This window comes from Suricata suricatta, chromosome 5 (genome assembly GCF_006229205.1).
Source record: "Suricata suricatta isolate VVHF042 chromosome 5, meerkat_22Aug2017_6uvM2_HiC, whole genome shotgun sequence".
Lineage (NCBI taxonomy): Eukaryota > Metazoa > Chordata > Mammalia > Carnivora > Herpestidae > Suricata > Suricata suricatta.
In genome coordinates, this window is record NC_043704.1 from 1,452,681 (window position 1) to 1,480,337 (window position 27,657).

General features: G+C 59.8%; 1 protein-coding gene across 1 annotated transcript in view; it reads left to right on the forward strand.

Moving 5' to 3' along the window:
- Nucleotides 1-1,529: 1,529 nt before the first annotated feature.
- The window catches only part of ITGB2 (integrin subunit beta 2), a 29,175-nt gene continuing 3,047 nt past the window's right edge, over nucleotides 1,530-27,657 (forward strand). Inside the window, exons 1-12 of the mRNA XM_029940601.1 lie at nucleotides 1,530-1,866; nucleotides 9,874-10,015; nucleotides 17,232-17,292; nucleotides 17,610-17,698; nucleotides 19,533-19,713; nucleotides 20,672-20,842; nucleotides 21,298-21,539; nucleotides 22,420-22,575; nucleotides 22,902-22,997; nucleotides 25,283-25,372; nucleotides 26,113-26,253; nucleotides 27,430-27,655. Coding sequence (XP_029796461.1) covers nucleotides 17,235-17,292; nucleotides 17,610-17,698; nucleotides 19,533-19,713; nucleotides 20,672-20,842; nucleotides 21,298-21,539; nucleotides 22,420-22,575; nucleotides 22,902-22,997; nucleotides 25,283-25,372; nucleotides 26,113-26,253; nucleotides 27,430-27,655 — 1,450 coding nt within the window. The 5' untranslated portion in view covers nucleotides 1,530-1,866; nucleotides 9,874-10,015; nucleotides 17,232-17,234. The remainder of the gene's footprint in view (nucleotides 1,867-9,873; nucleotides 10,016-17,231; nucleotides 17,293-17,609; nucleotides 17,699-19,532; nucleotides 19,714-20,671; nucleotides 20,843-21,297; nucleotides 21,540-22,419; nucleotides 22,576-22,901; nucleotides 22,998-25,282; nucleotides 25,373-26,112; nucleotides 26,254-27,429; nucleotides 27,656-27,657) is intronic.

The window sequence follows — 27,657 nt, forward strand, 5'->3', positions numbered from 1 at the left end:
GTCCCTGACTGGGCCATGTCATTCTGGAGGGCACGGCGGTGTGGTCTCTGGGCGCCCAGCTCAGTGTTAGGCCAGGTACCATGTCCGCAAAGAGCACTTGGGGGAATACAGGTGACTTACTGGAAGGTCCGAGAAGGTACTGCACCTGGAGCGTATTGGCCAACTCGGGGGAACAAGTGTTCCCAGAATTCCCTTCTCTCATCCCCGGCTTCAGCTTTCTTCAAAATACAAAGCCTCACGCCCACTGCCCACAACAGCCTCCAGGGCCATCAAGTCCTCTGTTTTGTTATTCCTTTAATTTTTTTAATGTTTATTTCTGAGAGAGAGAGAGACAGAGTGCAAGTCAGGGAGGGACAGAGGAGGGAGACACAGAATGGGAAGCGGCTCCAGGCTCCGAGCTGTCGGCACAGAACCTGACACGGGGTTCGAACTCATGAGCTGTGAGATCAGGACCTGAGCCGAAGTCGGACGCTGGACCGACGGAGCCCCGCAGGCGCCCCGACACGGTTACTCCTGGATGGAGAAAGTCCTCCACACAAGCGCCGGAGCTCTCCGTGGGCCGCCTTCACTGGCCCAGGCCGGCTCTCGGAGGCCCCGGGGCGCTGGAGAGCGGACGTGCACGGTTTACGTAGCCACTTCCCTGTCACTGGATGGAACTGAGTACATTTTATACCAGTACTGCCCCATAAAGACCCACTCACAGTCCGGGCTGTGGCCTTCAGGGGAGGGCGCTGCCGAGACAGACGGGGCGCAGGGTGTGCATGTAAGTACCTGATGCCGCTGGTCCCTCGTGACCCTGGTCCCCCCGAGTTTGCCCTTGTGGGAAAGAGCATCTCATCTTCCCAGACCCCACGGACACCGAGTGTGTTTTGCTGGCCGTCTGTATTTCCCCCCGGCTTTCTTCCCTTGGCATAATGCTTAGGAAGTCATTGAATTTTTTTTTTAATTTGAGAGAGACAGAGACAGAGACAGAGACAGAGAGAGCATGAATGGGGAGAGGGGCAGAGAGAAGGAGAGAATCTGAAGCAGGCTCCACACCCAGTGCAGAGCCCGATGCAGGGCTTGATCTCACAGTGCTGGGATCCTGACCTGAGCCAAAATCAAGACTTGGTCCCTCAACTGACTGAGCCACCCAGGCGTCCCTTGTTACTGATTTTCTAATATGTGCATTTAATACCATAAATTCCTATTGAGGCACCGCTTCCCCTAGGTCCTGTAGATACAATATATAATATTTGATTTGATTCCATTCAAAATATTTTCTAATTTACCTTGAGGCTTCCATTTCACCCACACATTATTCAGGAGTCTCTTGTTTCTGGGTGCCTGGGCGGCTCAGTGGGGTAAGCGTCCGACTCTTGATTTCAGGTCAGGTCAGGATCACAGGGTCATGGGATGGAGCCCGCTTGGGATCCTCTCTCTCCCTCTGCCCCTCCCCCACTTGTGCTCTCTCTCTTAAAAAGGAAAGAAGAAGACATGTGTTGTTTCTTTGGAGACTTCTCTAAATCTTTCTGTTGCTTATTTCCTGGTCTGATTCCAGTACAGCTGGAGAACACGCTGGGTGTGATTTCAGTTCTCTTCAGTGTGTTCACACCTGTCTTAGGGCCCAGGAGACAGCTCTCCCAGGTGACTGGCTGGAACTGCGGGTCCTGGTTGATGGTGTCCTCAGACCTGTGTGCTTGCTGCACTTGTCTGCCTTGTTTTTTAAGCAGGCTTCACACCCAGCGTGGAGCCCGATGCAGGGCTCGAACTCACGACCCTAAGATCAAGACCCAAGCTGAGGCCGAGAGCCGGTTGCTTCACCGACTGAGCCCCTGTCTGCCTTCTATAACCGAAAGCTGAGAGGGGCAGCGAAGGCTCCAGCTGGTAGGTGTGTTTTCACCCTTTTCTCTCAGCTCTCTAATGTTTTTGTGCATCGTGAGCCCTGGTGGGAGACGTGTGCTTGTTTACAATCCTTACCTCTCGCTGGGGTGACCCTTTGTCGTTGAGCGAAGCCCCGCTGACACCTGGTGGCGTTCCCCGCTGTGCCGTGGCCTGCGCCTGACGGGCACATAGTTGTTCCTGTTTTCCTGAGTCGTGCGTCCGTGGTGCGTCTCCCGCCCTCCTGCTTCTCTCCCTGCCCACACCGTCACACTCTCAGGCAGCAGAGCTGGGACGTGTTTCAGAAACCCCACCTGCTGATACTGGTCTCGGAATCAGTATATTTAGGCCATTTACGCTTAATGTAATTTTGGTTTTCTGTTTGTTCTCTTTGTTTTCCATTTGCATTTCCCTCTCCTGCTTTCTTTCGGACCATATGAGTCCACTGCGTTTTAAGTTATTAGCCGACTCCCTGACTCAGTGTGCCACTGGGGGCTGTAGAGCTTGTAATCTGTGAACTATACGCTGCATCAACTACTGAAAATTGCTGTTTTACCGTGTCTGGCGGGATGTGATGGAACCGAAAAGCCGTGCGGGCTCCTTTACTGTCATCCTTGCGCTGGTGTGTCACAGATTCTGTATCCTACACGCGACAGTGTATAGAGCTGGCCATGGAGTGACATGAGTGTGAATGGTGTGAGTCCATTGGTGTGCAGATTTTAAGAATAAATACGGTACATCGCTGTAAATCTATTTTCCTGATGATTTTCTTAATAACATTTTCTTTCCCTTTATTGTAAGAATATGAAATTATCCAAATATGCGTTAATCGACTATTGATGTTACACCAACCAGTCAATACTAGGCTATTAGCCGTTAGGTTTGGGGGAGTCAAAAGTCAAACATGGATTTTTACTTTTAGGGGTCAGTCAGCACCCCTAGCCCCTGCATTGCTGAGGAGTCAACTGTAATTTTTTTTGAGAGAGAAAGAGGGAGACACAGAGTCCAAAGCAGGCACCAGGCTCTGAACTGTCAGCACAGAGCCCGACACGAATCTCGAACCCACTGACTGTGAGATCATGACCTGAGCCGAAGTCAGGTGCTTAACTAACTGAGCCACCCAGGCACCCCAAGGAGTCAACTGTCATTTTTATCAACATATTTTAAAGACCTTGAGAGGAGAAAAATAACCTCTAAATACAAAAAGGGTATTTACGTAGATATTTCCCATTTCTGTTGCTCTGTCTTTATTCCTCAGTGTCCACATGTCCAGTATTATTTCCCTCTGAAATCTGAAGATTGCTTTAAAAATTTTTAAATGTTTTGCTTATTTTTGAGAGACAGACAGACAGACAGACAGTGTGACCAGGGTGGTCAGAGAGAGGGAGATACAGAATCCAAAGACAGGCCCTAGGCTCTGAGCTAACTGTCAGCACAGAGCCCGATGCGGGGCTCGAACCCACGGACCGCAAGATCATGACCTGAGCTGAAGCTGGTCGCTTAACCGACTGAGCCCTGCAGGCGCCCCAAGATTGCTTTCAGTGATTTTCGTTCTCTGCGTCTGTGTGAGATGGCCCTCCGTCCTCCCTCACCGTGGGGAATAACGGTGCTGCCGTGGAGTCCCAGGCTGACAGCCTCCCCCCAGCGCTACGCTGCCCGCTTCTGCCTCTGTGGTTTCTGGTGAGAAATTTACAGCTACTCAACGCTTGTTCCCCTGCATGGAATGTGTCATTTGTCTCTGCTCGGTTTCGAGAATTTCCTCTTTATCTTTGGTTTTCAGCAGTTTGAGTGTGATGTGTTTAGGCTTAGTTTTCTTTGAGTTTCTCCTGTTTGAGGGGTACTGAGTTTCTTGAGTCTGCAAACTTATATTTCTCAGCAAATTTGGGAAGTTTTCAGCCATTATTTCCTCAAATGCTCTTTCTGTCAACCTTTCAGCCCCTCCTGTCCCTCCGGGACCCCAACAGCGCAGATGTTGGCATCCCACAGGTGGCCGGTCTCTGTCTCTGCCAATCTCTTTTTCTCTCGTTGTCATTCATGCTGGTCTTCAAGTTCACTCTGCTTCTTCTGTCTGTACCATTATCTTATTAAGCTCATCCAGTGAAATTTCTATTTCTGTTATTGTATTTTTAAATTTTTTCTTCTTCACGGTTTTTAACCATCTTATTCTTCTTCATGGTTTTTAAATCTCTGCTGAAATTTTTACCTTTGTTTTTGTTTCCAGAACCTTCTTCCTTACTTAATGGAGCATATTTATGACTTAAACGCTTTATTTGGTCATTTCAGCATTGGGGTCATCTCAGAGTAGGCCTGGTTTATTATTTTTTCTCTTACAAGTTCTTGCATTTTCTCTTGTGTTCCTGTTTGCGTGCTTTCGGATTGTATTTTACACGGTTACAAAATTGCTTCATCCCGGATCCTACCAAAACCTTGCCCAGCCCTGCTCACGTTGTTTTTGCTGGCAGGTTAGCACTTGAACTTGTGCAGGGGGCAGAGCACAAGCTCAGACCCCCTTCCTGGGGGCTCTGCTTCCCGCGGGAGTTCAGTTCTCAGGCTTTGTAGTGCGGTTCGGAGCCTTCTCACACTTGCGTGCCCGTGGGTCCAGACTTCAGCCTTGGGAGTGGTCCACACCGTGACCCAATTCTCAAAGCCTTTCCACACGTGCTGAGGGCTGAGTCTGAAACCTGACACAAAGCTTTATGGGATCTCTTTCTTGACCGCCTTCTGACCACCCCCCTCCCTGACCCCTTCCCTGCCCTCTGGCAGTCAAGCAGGAGCTGCAGGCCTCACCCCCTGCCGAGTAGGTGCTGTGCCTGCGTCACTCTGGGCCACAGTGAGGACAGCAGTGGCTCCTGAACTGTCGCTGACGCTCCCGCTGTCCCGGAGGCCGGCTTTGGGGCAAGAGTGTGCTTCCGCGGTGAGACCAGGGTGAAGAAAACGAAGCCGGACATTTTCCCCTCTCTCTGCACCCATCGAGACGTGGCTTTCCCAGTCCAGGGGCCAGAGACGAGGGATCCCGGCCACCCGCACCGAGTTGTTCCGGGGCGCAGGCTGCCTCGGACCAGGCCAGGGGCCCCGGGGGGGGGGGGAGGGCAGGGCAGGACAGTCCCCTCCGGTCAGCCTCCCATCGGGTCTTGACTTATCACCCCGGGGTCAGGAATTTGCTCTATCTCATTCTGTGTGACAGCGTTCCTGGGGCCCAGCGGCCGGGCGGGCGTCTCAGCGGGGCCGGAAGCTCCGGTGGCTCTTTTCTCCTAAACATTCCCCGTTCTGTTTGATTCCCTACGGCTCCGGTGAGGGAGAATTTACGTGCCAATAGTCACGCATCGTCAGTGCCCACTGTAATGATTTTAGCAAATTTACAGGGTTGTGAAATCATCACCGCAGCCCGTTTTAGCACATTTCCATTACCCCACACGCTGCTCGGGCTCGTGTGTAACCACTCCTGTCAGTTCCTTTTTAAAACAGTAAAAGGTCTCCAGACTAAAGAGAAGTGTGAGGCCCAGCCTCCCCAACCCCCACGAACGCCCCCTCCGAGCCTGTCAGATCTCAACATTCGACCTTCCTCTGCCCGCTACTTTTTGTTCTTAAAAATATAAAACTAGGCCGCCGGGGTGGCTCAGTCAGTTAATCGGCCGACCTCAGCTCACGTCATGATCTCATGGCCCCTTGAGTTCGAGTCCCGCGTCAGGCTCCGTGCTGACAGTTCAGACCCTGGAGCTGCTTGGGATTCTGTTTCCCTGTCTCTCTGCCCCTCCCCCGACTCGCCCGCCGTCTGTCTTTCTCTCTCTTTCAAAAATAAATAAATATTAAAAAACTAAAAACAAAAACCTATGTAAGACTGGAATCCTCCGCAGTCCCGTTCCAGGACCGCTGCTGCCCCTGCGCCCTCGGAGGGGCCCGCGGGCACTGCGTGCCTTCCCTGCGGGCCTCCTGGCGCCCACCATGCAGCCTGCTTCAACCGTGCGTTAAAGACCCTCGGTGTCAAGGTTTTGAACGGTGTCCCGCGGACACATCCAGCTCCACATCAGTACTTACCTTGCTGCTCACTGTCTCACGGCGTGAGCCTGCGCAGCGCCGCCGCCTCCACGCTAGGCACCCCCACCCCGGTTTCTCGGGGGGCGTGGCTTCCCACCAATGCTGTCCTTTGGTTAGCATCTGATTTTCTTATACCGCGTCCGTGAACGTGGCCTCTTGTGACTTGCATGCTTTAGAACCTGTTGGGATTTGGGGCGCGTGGGGGGTCACTCGGTTAAGCATCCAAGTCTTGGCTTCCGCTCAGGTCATGATCTCGCGGTTTGTGGGTTCGAGCCCCGCATCGGGCTCTGCGCTGCTGGTGCAGAGTTTGCTTGGGATTCTCTCTCTGCCCCTCCCCTGCGCTCATGCTCTCTCTCTCTCTCTCAAAATTAAAGAAAAAAAGTTGAGATTTTCTTTGTGGCTTAATACATGATGTGTTTGTCAGTTAGAGAGAAGGGCTTCTCTTCCTCAAATCCTGTGTGGGCCTGATGTGCATTTCTGTTTCGCCCGTTCCTCTCTGGGACAGGTATGTTAAAGATGTTCCCGCGTCCGCTTGCTTATGTGTCCGTCAGTTTCGTTCTATGTATTTTGTACCTACTTTGTTCAGCCCAGGAAGACCTGAGACGCTTCTGTGCGGATTACAGGCGCCAGGCCCTTCAGGGCTCTTCAGGCACCGAATGCTTTTTGCTTTGCATTGTATCTTTTCATAGCATTTTTTTTTAATGTTTTATTTATCTTTGATACAGAGAGAGACAGAGCATGAGAGGGGGAGGGGCAGAGAGAGAAGGAGACACAGAACTGGAAGCAGGCTCCAGGCTCTGAGCTAGCTGTCAGCACAGAGCCTGACGCGGGGCTCGAACCCACGAACGTGAGATCTGACCTGAGCCGAAGCCGGAGGCTTAACCGACTGAGCCCCCCAGGCGCCCCTCATTTCTTTTTTTTTTTAACACTTATTTAGTTTTGAGAGACAGAGACAGACAGAGCATGAGTGGGGGAGGGAGAAGGGCAGATGGAGAGGGTGACACAGAATCTGAAGCAGCTCCAGGCTCTGAGCTGTCAGCGCAGAGCCCCACGTGGGGCTCGAACTCATGAACCCTGAGATATGCCGTGAGCCGAAGCCGGAGGCTTACCCGACTGAGCCCCCCAGGCGCCCCTATCTTTCGATATCATTTTTATATAATTACTAATATTTCCCAGCACACAACGTGTCCATTTTCTAGCCCTTTATTTTCAGTCTTCAGTGTCTGTTTTAACATTTTACCTAATAGCATTTTTCTGCACTTTTTCCTTTTTCACTGAGGTAGAAAGCACGTAACGTAAATTTAGCCATTTAACAATCCTTCCCATTTTCAAGGTGTGCAGTGCAGTCGTGTTATGCGCATCCACAACGTGTGCGCCAATCCTCAGAACTTTCTCACTTTGCAAAACTGAACCTAACCCCTTTAAGGAACTTTTCACTTCTTTTTAAAGTTAAAAAAAAATGGGCGCCTGGATGGTTCCATCAATGGAGCATCTGACCCTTGATCTCAGGGTTCTGAGTTCAAGTCCCACAGGTTGAGTGTGGAGTCTATTAAAAAAAAAAGTTAAAAATTTTTACTACAGAAAAGTTTACCCAGCCACACGAGTAAACAGAGTAGTTTTGTGGATCATACGTCCGCGTCCGCCACATTGGCTGCAGCAATTTTCAACCCCCGGCCTCCAGTCTGGTTTTATTTATACCCTGACCCGCTGTCGATGTAATGAGCAAAATGTCTCAAAAACTCTGAAGAGAAAGGAAAGACTTATCCCGGACCCCAAAGCAGGCGGGTGCCCGGGCTCCTCGGTCCTCACAGGGAAGGAGTTACGTGTGCTGTCACATAGTTACGAGTCATCGTGGCGAAGCACCTTCCAGAAAGCTACGGCTGCTCTCCTGTTCTCAGTGAGCGTCAGGCTGCATGGCTTTGACCCCACGGGAGCCAGGGGAGGTGAGCTTTGGTTTTCTTTCTGCCTGGAATGCGCCTCCCAGGTGTTCTGTAAATAAGCTCGGGCAGGTGTGTGCTCAGGGCGGACGGAGCCCACGCCCCGTCCTGCGGGTGTGGGGCGACGAGGGGACACCGACTTCCCCGGAGCAGAGGGGCAGCGCCCACGAGCATCAGAAATTGAGGATTTCCTCTTTTTACCGTGCGCTCCCCTCAGCCCCCCACCCCCACCCCCTGCAGCAAATCCAGAGTGTCCTATCATGTCAGCTTGGACATTTCAACATGGAACCCTCAACGTGAGGCTTGCTAATATAATCCCAAACTCGTTATCACAACTGAGAAAACTAACACTAATTTATTTTTCTTTTTGTTTTGATTTATTTTTTGAGAGAGAGAGAGAGCATGAGCAGGGGAGAGGGGCAGAGAGAGAGAGAGAGAGAGAGAGAGGATCCTCACCAGGCTGCACGCTCAGCATGGAGCCAGACACGGGGCCCAGTCCCACGACCTGGGACCACCACCTGAGCTGATATCAAAAGTCAGATGTTCAGGGCACCTGGGGGGCTCAGTCGGTTAAGCGTCTGACTTCGGCTCAGGACACGATCTCGCTGGTTGGTGAGTTTGAGCCCCACATGGGGCTTTCTGCTGTCAGCAGGGAGCCCACTTTGGATCCTCTTTCTCCTTCCCTCTTTGCCCCTCCCCCGCCATGCCCCCCTCCCCCCCCCTAAAATAAATACTTAAAAAATAAAAAATACAAAGCGTCAGATGCTTAACCGACTGAGCCACCCAGGCAACCCCATTCCTGACATCTTATTGTATGTTTTTAATTTATAATCCCATTTGTTCATTTCTCTTGCCTCTTTAAAACAAGATTTGTCCTATTTTCTTTTTTATTCTGATGTATACATCCTATTTATATTCATTTTGTTGTTGTTGTTGTTAAGGAAAGTATTCCTTTTTCAATTTTTTAATTTTTGGTAATTTTTTAATATTTATTTATCTTTGACAGAGAGAAAGATAGACAGACACACAGAGCATGAATGGGGGAGGGGCAGAGAGGGAGACAGAATCGGAAGCAGCTCCAGACTCTGAGCTGTCAGCACAGAGCCCAACGCGGGGCTCAAAGTCACAGACTGAGAGACCATGACCTGAGCCACTCGAGTGCCCCTTAAGAAGGCTTCCTGAGGGCTCTTACAATATAACATTAAATATTTCCTATCCAATTGTCCACTGAGAGTGTGAGAGGCGGCCGTGGGCTCTCCCGGCCTCCTGCTCCGGTCCTGGAGGATTTTTGTGTCAGAGCACTAATATTTTTACCACTGCTTATAAAACCAGTAGTTACGTAGGCTTGATCGTTTCTGCGCATTTCCTTGCTCCCCTGCGAGAGCTCACCACGCACCCCTGCTGGGTTCACCCATCTGCCAGTCCCGTCCCGGAGCCGGGTGTCTGTGTCCGGGCTCCTTGAGGCTGTTTGGGTTCGTGTCTTTGTGGACCTGGTCCTCCCGGGACCCGGAGCTTTGCCCCTGTGGCCGGCATCTGCCCCTTGTCCCCGTTGGGCGTTGGCGTCTGCCCCTCTCTGCCCACGGGCCGCGGCTCTGGGGGTCTGATGGGGTGGGCATCGCACCGCGTGTGTCCTGCTCCTTCCCGCTCTGTGCCGGCGCCCGCCCTCCAGCTCGCTCTGAGCCAGCGCGTCCCTCGGCTCCCTGGTCCCCGCCGCCGTGCTCTGTATCTCCGTGACCAACGTCCGGATCCTGGGCACCTCTGGCCGCCTCTCCTGTGCGTGCCGTCTGCAGGCCGGGCCCCTGTCCCGGGGTGCAGGCGGTGGCCCCCCGTCCCTGCAGGGCACAGCTATGGCCTCGCCCAGGGCTGTGCCCTCAGGGCCACCATACTGGTCCGCAGAGTGTCCCTCCTTCCCCCGCACGGGTGTGGGGAAGGGCCGGCCCACAGGGTTCCAGGGCCCTCTGCGGGGAGCCTGTGCGGCGCCGGCAGGGGCTGACGGGCCACCTGTGGTGCAATCACCCACTTGTAACTACTTCCTCCACAGCAGCTGGGAACAGGAAGCCCTGTGCCCGCGCCGTCGGGGCTCGCGGCCCACTTCGCCGTGCGACTGCCCAGCCCGGTAAAGAGCGGAGCCCTCTCCCCGCCCAGCCAGGACGCCCCGCCGAGGTGGCCAGGCCGTCAGCAAGGTGAGGGGACGCGGCTGCTCCGTGCCCGGGGGTGCTTTTCTGAAGGGGAGCGGTTGGGTTCCGTGGCTCTTCTCCCGCGAGGAGCCCAGCCCTGCAGGGGGCCCTGGCGGCCCTGGGCCCCACCACCCACCCTGGGCCGGGCCATGCCAGCCGGAGGGAACGCTGTGCCCACCGTGGCCAGAGCCGCACAGAGAGGGGGGGACGGCTGTGACTGGGGACGGGACCCAGGCCGGAGGGCAGGGCACAGCTCCAGGCCCCAGCCGCTGGGCCTAGGGGCATGGACAAGCCACGCGCGCACTTCCTGGGCCCCCGACATGGGGGCTGCGAGGCTGCGGAGCCAGGAGGAGGCTGGGGGGCAGATGAGACGGGGGGGGGGGGCCGCTGGGGGGTTAACGGGGGGGGGGGCCTCGGCCCACCTTCCTCTTCCCGCCGGAGACCCTCCTCTCCGCACCTCCGGGCTGGCTGTGGTGGGCTCTCCTCCCCCAGTGTGCGTGTGTGAGTGGGTGTGTGTGGAAGTGTGAGAGGGTGCACATGTGTGTGAGCATGTGAGTGTGTGGGAGAGCAAATGTGTGTGTGTTTGAGTGTGAGCTGTGTGTGGGGGTGGGGGTGTGCAGGTGTGTGCGGGGGTGTGTGCAGTAGGTGTGCATTTTCCTGTGAGGAGTCCCTCACCCCCTCGGACGGTCCGGGGTGCACGAGCTCTGGCCGAATGTCGTGCAGGTGCCCAGGGAGAGCTGGGTTTTGGGGGACAAACTCCACGTGTGTGACTAAACCTCCCACAGCCAGGCTCCTGGGGGCCTGTCGCAAGGTGTCCTGGGAGTGGGGGCCTGGAGCCACGCCTGGACCCCTGGGTCCCCCTGGCTCCCCGCCGACACTGCTGCGCTCCTTGCCATGCCCCGTCTCACCTCGTCCTAGCTCCCTGGGGGCCAGCACTGCTGTCCCCAGCTGGGCTCCCCTCCTTTGGGGGCACCAGGGACCCCGAGTGGTGAGGAGGAAGGGCAGCCGGGGGGGAGGGGGTCAGGGTCTGGTGGCGGTGGCTGAGCCCAGGCCTTGGTACCGCATCCCGGGCACGGGTCTCCCTCTGTGGGCACCTGTCGTCCAGGTGATGGAGGGCCGTGCTCGCTCCAGTGACCCATGCGGGGTTTCTGTGAGGTTAGGGATCCGCTCCGCCGGGGAGGGGGCTGGGCAGGGGACTGGGGGGTGGCTCAGGATGGCCCCAGGCTTTGCCCGGGGAAGGGGGTAGATCAAGGTTTCCTGAAGGCCGGGCCTCGGGCCTCTGTAGAAACCTGGGCAGAACTCCCTGCCCTGCAGTCCGGGCGGTGGCCGTGGCCGTGGCTGTGGCCGGCCTGCCTTGTGCGTCAGCAGGAGGCCCAGGGCAAATTACCTGGAGATTGCGTGACAGACCAGAGCACTGATCATGGGCCTCGCAGACTGTTCTGCTGAGGATGCTGCCTGCTGTCCGGGGAGGGGAGGGACCGGTCTGCAGCCGCGGGGGGGGGGGGGGCCCCCACCTGTGACACGGGCCACCAGGAGTTCAGACTCCAGCTGCCTCTATAATCGAATGTATAATTCAAACCCCAGTTCCCTGGGGGGGTCAGGGAGCCAGCAGGCCCCGGCTTCTGCGTGAGCTCACGGCCCGGGTCCCCGACTCAGCCCCGACGGACAGAAGTGTGGACCATCGGGATATATTCACTCTGTCTTTTCTCCATGAACCTTGAGTCGCCCCGAACGGGGACTCGCACACATTCGCGGCTGCGCAGGGCCCGCCGGCGGCCGTCATGAGCCGTCGGCCAGCTGCACAGATGGACTGAAGCCCGGCTACTTGGGGTGCAGACCTGGCTGCCCGCCAGGGGCACTTTGTCCGGTGTTCCTCAGCGGTGGTGATGACCTGGGCCTCTGTATTACTGACTTCTAGACCCTCCTTGGCGATGAAACGGCCTCTGGTGTGAAGCAGGCCCCTTCCTGGGGAACCCCCACTCCTGCTCATCCACTGTGGAGGCTGGGGTGCCAGCCACTCACTGCCTCTGACTCAGCCCCAGGCCCGGGCCACAGTCACCCGCCTCGCCCCCGCAGCAGCAGGGCTGCCGCCCCGGGACCCTCCTTCCCAAGGCTGCCTGGCGATCATCAGCCCCAGGTCGTGGCCTCGCCCCAGGAAGCAGGTTCAATGTATTTGTCGATTATAGCTTTTGTGTTCCTTTTTCCCATTCAGGACCTCTGCCCTTGTCTGTGCGTTTCCTGCCTCCCTGACCACAGCGGTCCTGCACTTTCCCCCACCTCTGCATTTCCGTCCCTGGACGCGCACCTGTCCTCACCTCCACACACGCACACGGGGCATCTGGCCCCACGGCCGGCCCCGGGCAGAGTTTTCACTGCAAAGCAGAGGATGTTGTCCGCGATGTGATTTTGATTTCTTCTTTGACCCGAGAGGCATCTAGTGTATCATTTTAAAATTTCTTTTTTTATGTTTTTAAGGGTTTTTTTTTACATGTTTCTTTATTTTTGAGAGAGAGAGTGCAAGCATAGGGAGGGGCAAAGCGAGGGGGAAACACAGAATCCGAAGCAGCTCCAGGCTCCGAGCTGTCAGCACAGAACCTGACACGGGGCTCGAACCCATGGACCGACATACCATGACCTGAGCCAAAGTCAGACACTCAACCAACTGAGCCAACCCAGGCACCAAAAGTTTTATTTCCGTGAGTGATCTCTACAGCCCACGTGGGGCTGGAACCCCTGACCGCGTGATCAAGAGCTGCCCCCTCTGCAGGCTGAGCCAGTCGGGGCCCCTGAACAATTTAAAATGTCTGATTAATACGGGGAAGAGAGTCCGTTTTCCTCCATTTGGTAGGAAACTGGCCCTGGGAGCGTGCTGTCAGACTCGGAGGGCGAGGTGGACGGTGGCGGACGCGTCTCACAGACGCTTGCAGGGCCGCGGGTCCAGGGAGCCTCCAGGGCATGCGTCCTCCGGCCTCTGCCCCTTCTGGGCCCTGGGTCTGTCCGGAGCCTCCGCGCCGGCAGGTGGGGGCTCCAGCCCCGTGGCCTCCAGCTTCCGCCCACTCCGTGTTTTCATAGACCGCAGAAGCGACTCAATCCCCACACTCTGCCTGTGGGTGTAACAAGGCGGGTGCCTATTTCAGATCCGTGCTGGATGCTTGCTTTTTCCCCATGAAACAGCTTTCAGTCCCCGGGCTCCCGGGATGAGTGCCATGTGGGGGGAACTGCCTCCCGTCTTTGAACTTCCTCACCAGCACCTTCCCCCTCGCCCGCCTCCCATCTCCTGATTTGGGCTTATAGGCCCAGGTGGGGGGGATCCTGTGACCCCACAGGCCTGCGCCTTTCTGGTGGCCAGTGAGCCCTCGGGACCCGGAGCGGCCTGATGGGAGGGTTTGTAAATGTGCACATCTTTTGATGTGATGTGGGCCGGGAGTGAACGGTTGAGAAAGAATTCTTGAGACTTTTCCATGCAAGAAGGTGGTTTTACTAAAGCCCGGGGCCAGGACCGGGGGCAGAGGAGCCGCACCGGCGTCGGGAGGAGAGACTGGTTACATACTGGGAAGTTGGGTGGGTAGAGATACAGGAAGCTTCCGAAGGGATTTTCTTTACTGTTTTGTTTTAACGTTTATTTATTTTTGAGAGAGAGAGAGAGAGAGAGAACAAGTGGGGGAAGAGGAGAGAGAGAGAGGGAGACACAAAATCCGAAGCGGCTGCAGGCTCTATGCTATCAGCACAGAGCCGGACACAGGGCTCGAACCCACAGACCACGAGCTCATGACCTGAGCCGAAGTCAGACACTTAACCGACTCGCCCGCCAGGGGCCCCCACACTTTTTTTGCGTTGCTCTCCACCTCATCCCTGACGGGAACCCTGAACTGCCACCAGCTCACTGTCCTGAGTCAGACAGTGCGCCCTCCCTCTGCCTCCGGCCCCAAGTTTTTTCTTTCTAATGTTTCCGTTTTTCTTGTCTTTTACCAAATATGGGTTATGTTTGTGTGTGACAGATTGGGGAGGAAGGTGAACGCCTCAGGGCCTGGCTGTTCCCAGGAGCCCCTGCTCGGCTGCATTCCCTGGGTGCCCCGGGGCTGGGGCGCCGGGCTGGGGAAGCCGACCCTGCCCATGACCAGGAGGCACCGGGTCCTGCTGTTTGCGCCCAGGCCGAGCCAGCAGCCCCCTAGAGGCCAGAGCCCTCGCGGCTTCGGGGCCGGGCTCGCTCCAGCTGCCTGGACTTTGGGGTTTGCACGCAAGGGGCCACGTCAGGTCCGGGGCCAGGGGCCGTGGGAGCAGGGTGCCCATGCCTCTGGGGGCAGGGCAGCAGGCTGGGCGGGGGCCTGGCTGCACCTTGGAGCCTGGCTCCGCCTCCTTGCCCTGCTCAGCCTGAGCCTCCCACTTACCCACCAGCTCCTGAGCCCGTGTCCTTAAGAGTCAGTGCCTGTGGGTGCCCAGTGCTGGGGTGTGCTACATACAGGTGCTCTCCAAGCCTGTCCCCTACCCAGAGCTGGGGCCACACAGGAAGCCACAGCAGAGTGGCCATGGCGGGCGCATCAGGGCTCTGGGACCCCCCCCCCCACCCTGTGCTGTAGCAGGATCCGGGCCACAGGACAGAGCTCCCCGGGGGGCCTTGGTCTGTGCGGCTCCGTGATGGGGTCTCAGGCCAGGCCTGGCCTCAGAGCCCCAGCCCCCCGCCCCCGGAGGCCCAGGGAGGAGGGGGCTGGACCCGGACCGCCCGCCCCCACCTGCCGAGGCTGAGAGGAGGGCCAGCTGCAGGCCAGAGCCACCCTGGGTCCAGGCACCCCACCCCCCCGCCAGGCTGGGGGACATTCTGGTCAGCCAGCAGGCCAGGATCACGTGGAGAGCAGGCAGCCACGGCCCCCAGCTGGCTTCCTGTGGTCAAGGTCAGGACATCACAGCCTGTGGGCCGTCTTACCATAATCAAGTCTCTTTCCCTCTCTGCGGGAGGGGTTGGGCCACATCCTGCTGCTGCTCCTGGCCCCCCTTTGCCAGTGCGAGGACCCAAGGAGCTGGCTTGCTGGTGCAGTGAACGTTTGGGGGTCTGGCCTGTGGCCACAGGACTGCACCTGGGGCTGCCCCTTCCCCAGGGCAGCGCCCGCCTGCCCTGAGGGAGCACGGGCTTGCCTGGGGTGCTTGGGGAGGGGCTCCTCGCTCCTCCCTCCACTTAGAGCAGCCTCCCAGAGGGGAGGGGAAGCGCTACCCACAGGCCCAATGTGCCCGGGGCCGCGGCCGGTCAGCCCGGGGCAGGTCTGCAGGGGTGGCCCGCTGTGGAAATTTGGAGGAGCCCGGGTAGAAACGGGGACTGGCCGCAGCTGCCCTCGCCTGAGCCCCGTGCACCCACAATGGGAGCCGAGGGGCTTTCTTTCATGGGCGGGCATGGCCTGGAGTGAACTAACACTGTCCCCGGGGCCCGCGTGGCCGCTGCTGTGGCCCAGGAAGCCACAGTGCCACATGGCTTCTGCAATTTTCACCCTGAACAGGAAGGATGGGGTGTTCTGTTTTGACAGTTTTGGGTCCTGGTTATAATCTTGGTGGGGACCAGGGAGTAGGGGCACCTCCGAAATGATGGGAACTTGAGACTGGACGAGCCTGGTAAGCACAGGACCCCCGCCACGGGAGCGTGGGAGCCCTTGAGTGGTTCTCCTTCACCCGGAGCCCCCCGGGGTGCAGAGATGGGGCTTACAAGGGAGCCAACGCGGGCCCACCTACAGGCCACATCTGAGCCCAGCAGGTGAGGCAGGGACCGTGCAGTGCTGGGTCAGGGCGTCTGCTGGCCCTGAGGTCGTCCCCCTGGCTGGCCGCCACCAGGCGCTGTGCTCAGACGGGGAGCCCCAGAGCCTCAGAGGCCTGCCTGCACCGGGAGATGAGCTGGCATTCGCGTGGCATTCAGCGGGGGGGGGGAGGGGGCTGTATTGTTTTTTTTTTAACGTTTATTTATTTTTGAGAGACACAGAGTGTGAGCAGGGGAGGGGCAGAGAGAGAAGGAGACAGAATCAGAAGCAGGCTCTAGGCTCCAAGCTGTCAGCACAGAGTCCGACGTGGGGCTCGAACTCACTCACGGACTGTGAGATCATGACCTGAACCAAAGTTGGACACCCAACCAACTGAGCTCCCCAGGAGCCCCTAGATGTTTGCTTCTGATAGAACACGACCACCCTCTGGCCTGCTACCTCCCGAATCCGGGCTCTTTTACACCTTACCTGCCTTCTTGGTCTGGTAGAAAGACCACAGCCAGCTAAGGGCTGCTGAGACCTGGGGACTCAGCTGGAGGGGCATTGCTGCCGCAGACCCAGCTAGGATCTGGCAGCCCCCTACGCTGGGGTGCATCCAGGGGCATGGCATCCAGTGGGCGAGGCATCCAGTGGGCTTGGCACCTGGGGGAGGGCGTGGCATCCGGGGGAGAGCAGTGTTGCCCATGCTGACCCCCGCTGGGTGGGGAGGGGGGCTAGAAGGCTCCGTGTCTGCCTTGAGGACCCAGAACAAGACTTTGAACCCGGTCCTCAGCCTCCCCCCAGCCCCAAGACCCTGCCTGTAGGAGCATCAGGACCAGTCAGTGCCGAGGCCCAGTCCACGCCGAGTGTCAGGGAAGGGCTGAGTGTTTAAGGACAGCAGGTGTGCCTCAGGGAACTCAGAATGACAGCGGCCTGGGGCTGTGGCCTCTGACGGGGAGCCGTGGGCTCAGCAGCACCCGCGCCCCCTGCAGGGCATCTGGGTGGGCGGCTGGCTTGGAGGGCACCTGGCAGGCGGTCTTCCCGGATCTGCAGATGCCAGGGGGTCCTGGCCGGCCCAGGCGCGGCTCTGAGCTCAGCACCCAATTCTCTCCAAGGCCACAGCCCCCACCCAAGTGTGCAGCCTCACACATGCGGCGTGCAAGTGTGTGATGTGTGTAGTGGGGGTGTGTGTGTGGTTCGTGTGTGCATGAAGTGGGTGTGTGCACGTGTGATGTGTGTGCAGTGGGGGGTGTCCCGTGTGTGTCTGCCTGCATGCACTTGTGTCCCTGGCCGGGGGCCCACTTCCTGCTCATCCCCGGAGGCCCGGTGGGCTCGGCAGGGAGGCTGCCACCTCAGGCCTGCCTGCTGCCCAGCCCTATGGGGGGCGCTCAGGGGCGTGGCTGCGTCAGCCTCTCCCCGGTGCTCACCACCCAGGGCAGCAGGCAGGGGCCTCCCAGCTCTGCAGGGGGCCGGGGCCCTGTCACTCAGACCCCTTCCCTCCTCAGGACATGCTGCCTCAGCGCCTCCTGCTGCCCACCCTGCTGGGTCTGCTCTCCCTCTGTTCTGGTGAGTTCTGTGCAGGCAGCTCCACACACTACATGCTGGGTGGGGAAGAAAGGGGCCGCCTCCTGCACACACACACACACACACACACACACACACACACACATACACACCCGCCCCCTGGGCCCAGGCGCCCCAGGCTGGAGCCTATCCCAGGACTGGGCCTCAGTCTCCCTGCACTCTGCCCCCCGGGGAATCCTGACCTTCCTGCTGCCCCTCCTCCTCCACCCCTCCCAGCCCCCCTCCAGTACCGCACCCGAGTGCCTGCGGCTCCGCGTGCAGTGGGCCACGGCTCACGGAGCCCCTCATCTTGCCCGCAGCCCTCGGCCAGAAGTGCATCAAGTACAAAGTCAGCAACTGCCGGGACTGTGTGGAGTCGGGCCCAGGCTGCGCCTGGTGCCAGAAGCTGGTAAGAGCCGCCCCTGAGGGTCCCCACGCCTGGCCTGCCCTCCCCCCCACATTCCCTCCTCTTGGCTGGGCACCCTCCCTGTCTCTGGAGCTGCTGGCCCCCAGGGGCCCCACCACTCTGTTTCCGGGGGGTGTGGGGGGCCGGCGCAGCCCGGGGGCCCAGGACTGTGAGTGAGACAGGCAGCCTTGGCCCCACCCAGGGCAGCCCCGGAGGCAGACCCCCGCTGTGCCCCCTGCCCAGGCCCAGGCCCGACCGCAGCCGCAGCCCGCCCGCAGACCCCGAGGAGACACATGGAACTGAGAAGCCTGGCTTGCAGGGGAGAAGTTGCGGGCAGCCCCGTGCTGGGACTTCCCTCCACTGCCTTGGCTGTTTTTACATTTTTATGTGAGGTTTACAAGACCGCCAGGGCACAGTGCCCAAAATGACAGCTCCTGTCCCCGGTCCACCCTCCTCCTAGAGAGAAGCCCTTGCCTGAGGTCCCTCCAGATCCTGACCAAATTCTCCTCCCCTGGGGTCCCCCCAGATCCTGATCATGCCCTCCTGCCCTGGGGGACCCTTAATACTTCATACTTCAAGGGTCCTTCTTAACCACAGTGCACCCCCATAGAGACCCACAAAGGCTGGACACCAGCCGTGGCACCTCCTCAGCCCTGCCCGCCCTACGCCAAGCTTGTCAGTTACTCCAATCTTGCCTTTGGCGGCGTCTCTCTCGGTCTGGGTGGTGGTCCAGGGCCGCACTGTGCCCGCAGGCCCCTGTCCCCTCGCTCCTCTGCGGCACATCCTTGACATTTCTCGAGAGTTCGGGGCAGCAGCAGCGGGGGAGCCCTCCGCCTGGCCTTGCCCGGCTTCCCTCTGACTGGGTCCAGAGCGTGCGTTTCGGCCAGAGCCCCGCACGGGGCTGGTGCTGTCGCTGCGTCTGCACACTGGTGACGCGCACGTGGACACCCAGCCGAGGCGGCGACTGCCCGGCCGCTCCGCCACAGGCAGCCTACAGAGGAGCGGGGTGGGGGGCGCTCTGCTTGCATGCGGCCCGGGGCGCAGCCTCAGCCAGCGGTTGGACTTCTCCCTTCCCTTTCGTGGGCTTATTACGTTCCTTGGCAATACAGTGGGGCTCGATCACTTCCCCGGGGATTATGTTTGGGGCTTCTGTCCATTCCTGTGGATTTTGCTCTATTTCTCAAGTACTTCAGGCATCGACAGAGCTCCAGAAGGACAGAGAGGCAGCTCGGGAAGCGCCAGCCCCCGCGGCCCTTCGTGGCCCCGGCTGCATGTGGGCGGCCTTCCCCGGCCCCGTGTCAGCACCCACCGAACGTGGACCCTTCTCCTGCCCCATCCTGTCCACATCTTAGGGGCCTTCTGGGGTCATGAGGACACTGCCCTGGACCCAGGACCCCCGCTCATCTCTGGCCGGGGTTTCCCAGGACAGTGAGGGGCCTGTGTTCCAGGGCCCCCGGGTGCCATGTGCCTTCTCTCAGAGCCTCTGACGCAGGCTGCTGACGGACATGGACATGCCTGGCCAGGTGCTCCCAGAAGGTGCTCCCGGCCCTGGGGCTGGAGACGTTGGTCCATTGGTCATCTCTGCTGCTGGAGGCGGTGGAGGGCAGACCGGGGGTGGGGGGACCTAGGAGTCCCACGGAGCAGTCGTCTGGAAGGCAGGTGCCCAGCCTCCCGCCCACCTCACTCCCACAAGGACGCCTGTCCTGATCCCAGGTGGGAAGGAGGCGGGTCAGCCTCAAGTGGCCCCGAGGCTGGTCTGGTTTAGCAGCCACAGTGTGGCTCCCATATCTGCTCTGCCCTCCTCCTGACCTCTGACCCCTGGCCCCTGACCCCCCAGAACTTCACTGGTCTAGGGGAGCCGGACTCCGTTCGCTGTGATACCCGGGAGCAGCTGCTACTGAAGGGATGTGCGGCCGATGACATCATGGACCCCAGGAGCCTGGCCGAACCCCAGTACGACCAGGAGGGCGGCCAGAAGCAACTGTTCCCCCAGAAAGTGACACTCTACCTGAGACCAGGTGGGCATGGCCTCAGCCATGGGCAAGTAGCATGTGTGTGGTGGTCACTCTGGGGGCCAGGGCCGACCGATGGCACAAGCGTCTATGTGCGAGGACAGACAGTAAGGTAGGCAGGAGTCCAAGGACCGTTGGAAACCCCAAGGACAGAGTCTGAGCTCTCCGTGGCCCTGCCTGCCTGCAGGAGTGTGCCCCCACCCCACCACCTGTGGCTCATGGCCTCTGCTCTGTGTCCTTTCCAAAAGAGGGAAGCAACCATCTGGTAGACACTATTCCATCAGAACACCAGGTGCCCTTGGTGGGGCAAAGGCTCTGATAAGTCCTATAGTCAAGGAACTTGAGCGATTGTTGAAATCAGTGTTGCTCAAACTGACGTGACAGCAGAGCTGTACAGCGCTCCGAGAAGGGCCCCACAGGAAGATGGATGTGGCGGAAGGAGCTGGACCCTGCAGCAGGCAGGACGGGGCGGGGTGGGGCGGAGCCTGCCCTTAGCCCCGCCTCCCTGATGGCAGTCCCGGACGCAGGAGACGATTCAGTCACTCCATCCCCGATCACTCGTTCATTTGTTGAGCACCTGCTGTGGGAGGCCTGCCTGGGTCTGGGGCAAATAAGCCAGCGATCACATGAGTGTGTGTTGTGACTCAGATGGGAGCCGGAGGGGAAGTGATGGAAAAGGGGCCTGCACCGCGCCGGCCCGGGTTTGCCCGGGGCTTGGGGCGCCGAGCGCGGCTTGATAGACGTGCCTGTCAGTGGCGCCTGAAAAAGGAGCGCTCGCTCAGTGGGGTGTGTGTCCCTGCGGTCAGTCAAGCGGGCGCCCTGTGATTCATCCACAGGCCCTGGCAGTGGTGGAGGGAGGGACGACAGGCCACGGAGAAGAAGGGGGCGAGAGTGAGCATTTCGGGACCTGTGGGGTGTGCCGGGAGTGCCTCTGAGGCCCTCTCTGTGCGGTCCCTGCCGACAGGTCAGGCGGCTGCCTTCAACGTGACTTTCCGGCGGGCCAAGGGCTACCCCATCGACCTGTACTACCTGATGGACCTCTCCTACTCCATGCTGGACGACCTCATCAACGTCAAGAAGCTGGGGGGCGACCTGCTCCGGGCTCTCAACGAGATCACCGAGTCCGGCCGCATCGGTGAGGCCGCCTCTCAGTCCCCGCCGGCCCTGCCGCCCGTGGGGCTCCCCGCACCCACCCAGGGCAGGGCGCTGGGGGGAGGGGCTGGCCAGGGCCCCTCGCGAGCCACCCGGGGGCCACACCTGGCCGCCGTCCGTGCCATCCAGCCCTCCACCGCCTCTCCTTCCTTCCTCCTCTTTGGTTTTCTGATACGTTCAAAAGACAAAACCTCTACGGTGCTATTTATTAAAATGTAAAAGGTCAGCGGTGTGCCGGCCACCCCGCGGTCCCGGCGACAGGGACACAGCCGGCAAACCGGCGCCGTCCTGACAGCAGCGGCGCGCTGGCCACTCCGGCCAGGCACACTCACACCCACATACGCGCTCACACGCCTGCACACGTGCCCTGCTACACAGAGGGAAACCGAGGCGCGGGGGCGGGCTTCCTGCCCACCTCACTGTCCCGTCCGCCCCCAGGCTTCGGGTCCTTCGTGGACAAGACAGTGCTCCCCTTCGTGAACACGCACCCCGAGAAACTGAGGAACCCGTGCCCCAACAAGGAGAAGGAGTGCCAGGCGCCCTTCGCCTTCAGGCACGTGCTGAAGCTCACCAACAACTCCAACCAGTTCCAGACGGAGGTGGGGAAGCAGCTCATCTCCGGGAACCTGGACGCCCCTGAGGGCGGGCTGGACGCCATGATGCAAGTGGCCGCGTGCCCGGTGAGGCCCCGCCCCGGCCCTGCCGTGCCCCCCGGGCCCCCCAGACCACCGCCTCCGGCCGTGCTGCACCCCAGGGCCACGCATACGGGCCTTCGGGACTTGAGCCCTCCGGCATGGCCGGGGGTCTGCACCCACCTCGGGCCGGGGCCCCGGCCGGCCTCCTGGGCTTTCACCGCCGGCCTGTGCCCCGCGCAGATGTCCTGCAGCCTCAGTCCAAGCAGGGGCCCTGTAAGGCAAGACCGTAGTCCGCCCCTGGTGGTTCCTGAACCGAGTCACCCCCTCCCTCCGGCTCCCCCAGGGAAGGGGGCATCCCCATGCACGCGCTCTAACTGGCCGCGTCTGCTGCCCCAGCAGCCCCCCCCCCCCGCCCCCTCGCTGACCCTGGCTGTCCTGCCGGCCACGATGTGACTGTTTTACACCCAGCTGCGCCGCCACCTTCCACCGGTTCCAGCCGCCCAGCGCCCCGGGCCGCCTCACAGACGCACATTTCTATTTCCACGTGCTGTCCTGCTTTGTGATACTTGTCGCTAGTGTCCCCAGGCTTGCCCGTGTCCCTTCGCGTGCCCCCAGGTCCTGTCATCTTTTGTGCCTGCCGTGGTTTTACTCAGTGATCAACTCTGGGGGTCCCGGCGCCCCCTCCCGCGGGGTGTCCCCGCCCCCCGCCTGGACCCCCCCACCTCGGCCGTCTGGAGGCTGCCCCGCCCACAGATACTTCTGGCGAAGGCCATGTGCTAGAATCCGGGCACGGGACCCCGAGCCCTGCGGCCAGGCCCGGCGGGGGTCCTGCGTGGGAGTGGGGCACCTGCCCAGCTCCAGCGCCCAGGCTGCCACGCTGCGCCCTGCCCACTGGAGAAACTGAGGCAACCTGCCGTCTTCTCAGGAGGAAATCGGCTGGCGCAATGTCACGCGGCTGCTGGTGTTCGCCACAGACGACGGCTTCCATTTTGCGGGTGACGGGAAGCTGGGCGCCATCCTGACCCCCAACGACGGCCGCTGTCACCTGGAGGACAACTTGTACAAAAGGAGCAATGAATTCGTAGGAGCGGGCAGCACGGGGAAGGGGGGTCGGGAGGGACCACGCACCGTGCTCAGCCCCAAGGGAGCGGGAGGGGCTCTCGGAGCGGGGGTGCGGGGACAGTGCCTTGTGGGGCACGACCCCTCCCTCGGCAGGGAGAGGCCGGTCGTCCTCCGGTCTGGACAGGTCAGCACCTGTCACAGGAGCGCGCCCTCCCCTGTGGTGAATCAGCCCCGCATCCTGGAATTGTGCCAGCAAAGGGGGGCCGGGCCCTGGGGGAGCAGTCGGACGGCCTGGTGGCCTGTCCCTGACCCCCGGGACCCGCTGACCCGGTGTTTCCCCGCCAGGACTACCCGTCAGTGGGCCAGCTGGCTCACAAACTGGCTGAAAGTAACATCCAGCCCATCTTCGCCGTCACCAAGAGGATGGTGAAAACCTACGAGGTGGGTGGGGTTGGGTCCCAGCAGCAGGGCGGGGCCGGCACGAGTCCCCGCGGGCTGAGCTGCGCACTGGCCGGCGGCGGCGGCGGGCAGGGGCGCCCGCTCTGGGCTCCGTGCGGTTGGAGGAAGGAACAAGGATGTTCTCTGTTGGTGAAGTCCGGTCACCGTGTTCCATTTTTGCTACAACACGGCAAATCTTTCTGCGGGCAGAGACTTCCTTCTTGTTTTATGTCCCAGTACATTTGGGCAGGAGCGGTTCACGCGGCTGTCAGGTGCACGCGGGCCAGCGCGGAGCCCCAGGCCAGCTGGCTTTCACCAGGAGGCACCCCAAATACCCTAGAGCCCTGGGCCCCGGCCGGTGCCGTCCCCCCTGCAGAGCCCTGGGCCCCCGCCAGTGCTGCTCCCCTCCCCGCCCCCCGCCCCAGAAGCCAAGTTTCCCACACTCTGACAGCATTTTGTTCTCTGCTTTGGGAACCCTGGGTCTATCCTGATTCACAGAATTACTGTTCTTGTTCAACTGTTCTAGAGTGTGGGGAACTTTCTGGGTCTGGGGCAGTTTCTCTTCCGTCCTTCCTGCCCTCTGTCCCACACTGTTCGTTTCGTGTGTGCCCACGGCTCTACTTGAGTGCCGCGGCCTGCTCGCGGCTCTGCTGGGCTGTGAGGGCACCTGCTGGCCCCTCCCCCTCCCTGGGGGGTGCGGGGGGCTGACGGGACCCCCAACACTGAGCCAGCAGGACCCTGCAGGGGACACGGAGGAGAGGGAGTGAAAGGCATCTAGGAGACGCCGTGGGGCAGGCCCGCAGTGGAAACCTGCCAAACCACAGGGACGGTGACTCAGTGCAGGGCTGGCGGCAGGGGGCTGCGGGACAGAACTCTGGCCACCGGTACCAGCCGCGTGAGCACAGGCAGGTCAGGACCAGGAAGCCGCACCATGGACACGTATCGGGCCCCAGTAACTTGCTATTGGGACAGGACAGTGTGGTGATGGGGTAGAAGCTGAAGCAGATTTGAACCCCAAACCCACAGCATGGACCGTGCCCTGGCAGGCCACAGGCCTTTCTAAGCCTGTGTCCTGACCCCGATTCATGTGGCTCTGCGGGAGGGACATGAATTTGACCTGTGAGGACAGCGTCTACTGCACTGTCCTTGGTGTGTGCACACTGGAGCAGGTCGGAAGACAGGAGCCCAGCCTCCCCGAGCCGTGCTGGGGTCCCACACCCAGGGGGGAGGGGGATGGGCAGCAGAGGCCAGAGGGGGATGTGGCCAGGCTGTGACAGTCCTTGTGGGCTCTGTGGAGGGGACTGGTCTATTTGGGGAGTCACAGGAGGGGTTTGGGGAAGATAAGTGACCCAACCGTAAGTTCTGTCAGTCATGACGCAATCTTCCAGGAAAGAGAGCATGAGGGGAAGGACAAAAGACGCACAACGGTGTCCTGCCATCTGCGGCGTGGTGCGCCAGGCTGCCCGCCCGGGCCTGCTGGAGCCATCATCCCTGCCTGCGTCACAAGTCTTTTTTCTTTAATTTTTTTAAGTGTATTTATTTCGAGGGAGAGAGAAAGCACGAGCAGGGGAGGGGCAGTGAGGGAGAGAGGGTCCCAAGCAAGCTCCATGCTGTCAGCACAGAGCTGGACACGGGGCTCGAACTTACCAACTCTCAGATCATGACCTGAGCTGACATTGGATACTCAACCAGCTGGGCCATCAGGTGCCCCTTTGTAAATTTTTTAAAGTTTATTTTTGAGAGAGAGAGAGGGTGCACAGGGAAGTGGGGGAGGGGCAGAGAGAGAGGGAGACAGAATCTGAAGCAGCTCCAGGCACTGAGCTGTCAGCACAGAGCCTGACACGGGGCTCAAACTCATGAACCGAGAGATCATGACCTGAGCCGAAGTCAGACACTTAACTGACTGGGCCCCCAGGTGCCCCTACATAGTCATTATTAAAATCAAATTATATCAACACATTAAAGTGCTCAGAATTCATCCCTTCCTGATGGTTTTGACACATGACTCCCTGCCCTTGGCTGTTTGCACCTGTCGTGCCTGCGTGGTGGGGACACTCTCTAACGGTGGCGAGGCACAGCTCGGCGTTCAGTGATTCACAAGCTTGAACTTGACCAAGGAGGAGTATTTACAGCAGGAAGTCGGCAAGGCTCAGCTCAGAGCCACAGACCACGCACGGTCTTACCCGAGTGCAACAAGATACCGGGGGGGGGGGACCCGGGGTGTCGCGGAACCGTGGACCGCCGTGACCCCGGCTCCAGCCGTGACCGCCTGGTCGCTTGCCTCGCAGAAACTCACGGAGGTCATCCCCAAGTCGGCGGTGGGGGAGCTGTCGGAGGACTCCAGCAACGTGGTGCAGCTCATTAAGAACGCCTACAACGTGAGTTCCCAGCTCGGCCGGGCCTCTGCCCTCCCTGCTTCGGGGGACAGAAGGGTGCGCCCAGAGGGGTGCCCTGCCCCCTGGGGCCACTGCCAGGCCTTCACACGGGAGCCTGGCTCTTCCGGAAGCGCAGCCAAGCTTCGGACGGGGTGGCTCGTCCAGGCCAGAGCCTCCCCTCTGCCCTCCCCGAAACGGAGCACGCAGCCCCCTTGTAGGCCAAAGCTCCTGGCGGTGAGAGCACCTGACAGATGATGAGCCAGTGCCCTGTGCAGGGAGCGCTGTGTGCCCCCGGGGCCCTGGCAGAGCCCCAGCCCCCAGGGCAGGCCCTTCTGGGCCCCAGCTGCTGCCCAGGACCCTGTCCCCTGTCCTGCTCGTTCACTCTGACTCTGTTTCTCTCTGTCTCCCTCTCTGTCCCTGTCTGTTCCCCCTTCACGTAAATGGGTTTCCCTGCTCCTGCCCTGTGCCAGGCACTGGGCATTCAGTGGCAGGCGGGCCCGTCAAGCTCCGGTCCCCATGGCTGTGTCTGTCTCTAGCTGTGCCCCCACTGGCCTGTCTTGCGGGGCCATGGCATTGATGACCTGATCCCACCTGCCCGGGGAACAGGACCTGGCGCTCCCCAGCTCTCCATTGGCTCGTGGGCAGAGGAGGGAGGGGTGAGAAGTGGAGAGGGCTCCGAGCCATCGGCCAGGAGGGACACTGGGAGGATGCTCCCTGATCCGTAGCTGTTTTTTTGGCGGCAGAAACTCTCCTCCAGGGTCTTTCTGGATCACAACGCTCTTCCCAACACCCTGAAAGTCACCTACGACTCCTTCTGCAGTAATGGGGTCTCACAGGTGGACCAGCCCAGAGGGGACTGCGACGGAGTCCAGATCAACGTCCCGGTGAGGCCCGTCCCGACCCTCTGGAAGGTTCTCTCCCAGGGACAGCTAGGAGTGCACCCAGGAAGGGCTATCACCCTTAGCACAGGGCTCACCACAGGGGTCCCAGGGTCTAGACGGAGGACGGAGGGGATGGCAGCGCCCCCTGGGGCAGATGCTGGGCAGTGCATCCTTTTGGTTTGGTCTGGTTTGCTTTCCTGTGCTGTCTGTGTGTGCTGTGGTTGTGTGTGTGTGTGTGTGTGTGTGTGTGCGTGTTTTACAAAGATACTAAAGCATGGGCCACACAGATGATTAGAAAAAGGCATTGAGGTTTAAGTTATTCCACAATATTTGAATTTATTATGACCAAAATTAGATCTTTCCTTTTTCTGGTGATATTCAGCAAAATACTGCTCCAACTGCAGTTTTAAATGTGACGTTGGAATCCCTTCAAATATGTTACTTGCTACACATCACACACATTTTCACAGAAGTATCTCCCCTCGCACTGGGCAGACCCGTGCGGGAATTTATTCAATCTTACGACTGGTGATTGCTTCTTACACATTATCCTGGATCTTTCTGCTCTACCTTCGTGCCCCCAGGGGCAATGTACTTAATTACACTGGTCTGGGCGGTGCCCTGCTCTTGACCGGCCGGTGCCCGCTGAGCTCTGCGCTGGCCCCTGTGCCGGGTGCGTGGTGGGGCTCTGGGCTGCGCCACCCGGTGCCTGTGGGGCCCTTGTATGGGGTCAGAACATAAGTCCATATCCAGGGTCAAGGGCCTCCTGAGGAATTCCGCGGCCTAGCATACCAGTAGATGTCCTTTTAAAAGTCATGTAATCTCCTTATGAACACGTGTGTGATAAAGAATATTCTAGAGACACCTCCCCCAGCCCGAGTCCAAGCAGGCAGGCATGGGCGTGGGGAGCGGGGCGGCCTGGGCAGGGCTCCAGGTCCGGCACCGCGGACCGGCCTCCAGACATCCTTCTCTCGTGCCAAGTCCCACGTCCTGGGGACTCACGGGCTGTTCTGTGTGCTTCCGTCTTCCATCCAAGGCCTCCGGGGCCCGAGCAAAGGCCGGCACCGTCCATGCCCGGGCACACGCCCTCCGCGTCGGCCTGGCTGGGGACAAAGGACACGGAGCAGGGGGAGAGCCGGCTGCCGCAGCCTCGCCTGAGCCCCGCTCTCCTCCACACAGATCACCTTCCAGGTGAAGGTCACGGCCACAGAGTGCATCCAGGAGCAGTCCTTCGTCATCCGGGCACTGGGCTTCACGGACACGGTGACCGTGCGCGTCCTTCCGCAGTGCGAGTGCCGGTGCCGGGCCCTGAGCCGGGAGCGCGGCCTCTGCGGCGGCAAGGGCTCCATGGAGTGCGGCGTCTGCAGGTGCGGCGCGCGGGCAGGGGCGGGGCCGGCTGACGGGGGC